Genomic DNA, 4511 nt, shown 5'->3' on the forward strand with positions numbered 1-4511 from the left:
TGCATCTGGCATTCGCCTTCCCTGGGGCGACTCTGTTGTTTAAGAATCATGTTCTTTTATGTGCTGAAGCTGATATGAAATGGTTTAATTGCAGACTTACTTTCATTATATAAATAATAGATTAACCATGCATCTTTTCATTGTGCGTGAGCTGCGGCACTGGTGTAGTTCTCTGGGTTTTGCAGGAATGTTCGGTTTTTTACTGTGTGCGCTCGTTTTCTAGCTCTGTCTCCCACATTCGTGTATTTCTGGGTCTCTTAAAAAACATACAGAAGCTGACGTTTTCTTTAAAGACGATTGGTCCATTTACCAGGAAGAAAATGCGTTATGGATGTTGCTGTTGAAAAATGCCTCTTCCTGAAGTGAGGTGCCGCCCATAAAACGGGGACGTGTAATGCCAGTTCGGGATGTACGTAGGATGATCTCCTCCTGTGCTCTGCCTGGGCTGTGGCTGATTCCTGAGGTGCAACTATTACAATGTGTTTTCCTGTGACATGTACAGTATTTATGCTGATTTCTCTACGTGAGCAAAAGGCTCATGAGAATATGGATGGCCCCCAAGCAGTGAGTTAGCATGCGTATTGCCCCCTTCCTTTTGGCTGCATACCCTTAGGGTTGAGAGTTGCAAAGCAACTTGTGAATTTTGCCCCTCCTTCACGGAAAGTGAAGCTCACCTCCATCCACAGCCCCAAAGGAGAATGCACAGTGCTCACGGCTAACAGCTGGTAGGGACACGTTACCGCGCCGCGTAGGCTTCTAGAAAAGGAGAAATGAAATGCCTCATTTTCTGAAAGGCTCCGAGTTCTGAATGCCTGCAGGCAGGAGCCCCGGCTTCAGACTTACCGCCAAGTCAGCTGGAGTTAAGGGAGGCACCTGGAAATGCAGGGAGTGCTGTCTAGGGCTGGGCATCCCAGCCTGACACCAGGGGAAGCCGGCTGCTCGGGGGCGGGAGGCAGACCCAGATGAGTCAGTCCCAGTGCAGCTTCCCACGGGCTCCCCATCAGACTCCACGTGGCTTGTGGGTGGTCACATTCCCTTAGTGGAAGAAGTAGGGGCGAAGTTGAGAAGTCCTTCTTCTCCATCTCCTGGCATTTTCCCATTTGCTATTTCTCTCTCCTGCAGTTTCTCAAGTTTTATGCTTTGGACTCCGTTTGGCATTTTCCTGAAATTATCCCAGCATTAAGTTCTGTAAGTGAATAAGGGTCTCGTTGCTTCTATCATTTCTATGTTTCCAAGTTTTTGTCCTCTGCATCCACATGTTAGGAGAATGCTAATGGGACTGCCTGTCGAGAAATGTTACATTACTGCTTCTGGTCTCTGTAATTTACATACATTATTTTTAAACATTACTTTAAATAAAATCCTCCGCAGGAGCAGGAACCGAAGGTTGGAGTGTAGCTGGTTAGGATTTATTACTGTGGTTGCACAGGCAAGTGGATGAAGCCAGCACGAGCCATGTAAGACTTTCCCACCTTCCTGTGCCATCTTGGTGGCGGAGAGGGAGGAAGGGAAAGCTGGTGTCTCGGAGGCTGGAGCCGCTGCCTGTCCCTCTGCTGTGTTGATGGATGTGGGCTCGGGGCACGCTCTGGACCTGGCTCCCTGTCGCCTGCAGGGACAGTGTCACCAGCACTCAGAAACAGCCCCTCCTGGCCCAGGGCTCCCAGTGCCCAGTCACACCAGCACGTTCCTGATCGCAGGGAGCTGGTGGCCAGTGGGCTGGACATGCATGTGGCCCTGCCGGGGGCTGCTCGTTCAGTGCTGGGGGGACAGAGCAAGATTGCAAGCCATACTGATTGCAGGTAAAGTAAGAGGTTATGGTTAACATGCATGTATGAAATCTTCTTAGTCTATCACCTAGTTACAAACCTTTCCAGCTGTGTGCATCCCTGACTATTTGAGTCCCGTGGCAGCGGTGCCTGTATTGCCAGTTTATCGTGGCGGCGGGGTCAAAGCCGTGATCGGAATGTGTTCGATGTGATTTCGCGGGTCGGTGTTTCCCGTTGCAGTTGTGGGTTCTGCAGAGCCACTGCTTGCATTGCAACGGCGACGTGGGTTCTGCGTAAGCACAGGGGTTCTCTCTGCGTGTGGGTTTACATACCCCCTGCACGTGGGTCTCCAGGTGCAGCTGGCCAGTTAGCCGTGTGGGTGGGAGCGCTGGTCAGATCTGTGGTATGTCCTTCGTAGCTGGCAGACCGTGTAAACAGTCTATCTCCTCTCCCATCCTTTTTGTCCCCCGTGTCCCCGTGCAGATCTTCACCTCCAGTGGTGCAGGAGTGCATTATCTCAGTTGTCCACTGGCGCAACAGCTGCCTGCCTTTCTGAGCTGATCCAAGACACTGTTTTGCAAAGATCTGAGCACATTTGTAATCAGGCTGAAGTATTGGAAGTTGTCTCTTGATAGAAAATTAGACCAGCTGCTCAGAATAGATTAGTTCAGACATCAAATCTCCCTTCACATGTTTGAAGTTCACAATTTCTCTTCCCTAGAACTTAAGTAGAGTGGGAGAGGAGCAGCCGAAGGGGTAGTTCTAATCTGCGAGGTCCAGTGTTTTGCTCAGAAAGGGAAATTCATACATGGCTGTTTGCAGAGCCTGGCGAGCTAATGCAGCTGTATCTGGAACTGCCCAGATGCCACAGCTCTGGAGAGCTTGGTGCTGCCTGCTCTTATCTCTGCCTTGTGACTATGTTCATGTAGAGAGTTTTTCAGTCTTAAAAGTTAACTGAAGATGTCACGGTCGCAGTGAGAAATGAGCTTAGGGGAGCTGAGGTCACACAATCTGATGCCAGCTCTCCTCCATGCAGGGCACCCGGTGAATTATTTAATGTATAACCAGCCCAGTTTTCTGACACTTGGGTGGGCCAACAATTTTTGTGTCATTAAATTTGTTGCCCATATTTGCCTTAAGGCCCTTGGGATTGTCTTTGATTTAAATGTCTTAGTTGGTGGGCTGCAGAAAATAATATATAAAATAATTATTTATTGATCAGTGTTTATAAATAAATGATGGTGCTTGACCTTGAAAAATTACTTTGAACAAGTTCATATATTGGGTTTGCGGTTGAGCTTTACCAAAATCAAGATACGGGCACAAGCTATTTCGGTACCATTAGAACTTCAAGGAACTTTTAATTTATTATTTTCTTTATCTTTTTTTAGGAGTTTGTTCTGCTGTCCAGGAGTTTGATGAATGACCCCATTATGGAAACGGAAATTGTAACAAGGGCCAAAGACTACGTGAAGAAACATCATTCATGGGAGAGTGAAAGAAAAGCCTATCAGAACCTTGTCCTCAGACTCCAGTGAATTGCAAGGCTCCAGCTGGTACCCAGCGCTCTGTGTGGAGCCCTTTGACGGCGGAGATGTAATTAGATCTGGGCTTCTCGGAAGAGATAGCAAGACGCACGTTATTGTTCTGTTCCAACATACCAGCATCACAGGAGCTGCCTGCCACTTCGAGTTGTCACCTTTATCTGATCAGCCCACGGTCTCCGGCGTCCCAATCCATCGCAGGCAGGTACCGCCTACCATCGCACGGGGGAAGCGTCCTCCTTGGGCAGACCAAGTTCCGTTGTTGTAAGGCCTCGGAGGGAGGGTGATTCCTTGTACACAGTGGAGCTCTGCACCCAGTGGTCCAGCCGTTACACGGAAAGCTCCGATCATGTTGTGTCCTGACCAAACTGCCGTAGCAGGGTTTTTCCCAGTTACAGCCATCTGACTGCGCTCAGGTGCGTCACACGCACGTAGTGTCTGTAAAGCCAAGGGTGGCTGTATATACAGACTATGAAATTATTAGGAAGTTGAAGGCTTAGCACACGTCTATTGACTGCATAATGATCCGGGGGCCAGAAAGCCCCTGGGATATGGATGTCTGTGGAAAGCCAGGAGTTTGGGCTGTTTTCTGCTGCCCTCCCAGTACCTGAAGCGGTTTCAGATAAACTGACGTGGCCAAAGGGCCTGTGCCTGCGCTTCATCCTGGGCCCTGGCAGCAGAGCAGGAAGGTTGGCACAGCAGCCGCAGCCAGACGTGGCTTCAGATCCCAGAGCCGCAGCGAGCTGCTCCAGCAGCAAGTCCTTGCAGGCGGAGATGCTTTGGTACGTAAACTACCTCTGAGTGTGCCAGTTCCTTCGGTTCCTCTGTGATTCACTTATTTACTAAAAGATTTATGAGAGCGGTAAAAAGGGACGAAGGGGGTAAAAAAGGGTATTTTCAATTTCCTCTGCCTTTCGGTACTGTTCGTTCCCATTTGTGGCTCTCAGGATCTGCTGTAATACACTGCAGCAGGCTGTTTTAAGGTGAGATTGTCTGTGCCCCAAGCCCACGCTAATCGTTCCTGCCAGCCTTCTGATTATGGGCAGATCTTTGAATCCGTTATTGGTCACCAAGGAACATTTATAGAAAAAAAGAGGATTGTATTTTAACTCCTTGTTACTGGGAAACTGCTTTCTGCAGGCTTGCTCCTGCCCCCTGTGGGAAGTCTCCTCTGGATTTGAATGGCTCTGCTGTCAGACTT

General features: G+C 49.1%; 1 protein-coding gene across 1 annotated transcript in view; it reads left to right on the top strand.

Annotated features, from left to right (window-relative positions):
- GLT1D1 (glycosyltransferase 1 domain containing 1) overlaps window positions 1–3304 on the top strand; it is a 38763-nt gene extending 35459 nt beyond the window's left edge. Inside the window, exon 12 of the mRNA XM_010150144.1 lies at window positions 3158–3304. Within this exon, the coding sequence (XP_010148446.1) occupies window positions 3158–3304 (147 nt within the window). The remainder of the gene's footprint in view (window positions 1–3157) is intronic.
- The last annotated feature ends 1207 nt before the right edge of the window (window positions 3305–4511 follow it).

Source organism: Eurypyga helias, unplaced genomic scaffold, assembly GCF_000690775.1.
Source record: "Eurypyga helias isolate BGI_N326 unplaced genomic scaffold, ASM69077v1 scaffold28550, whole genome shotgun sequence".
NCBI lineage: Eukaryota > Metazoa > Chordata > Aves > Eurypygiformes > Eurypygidae > Eurypyga > Eurypyga helias.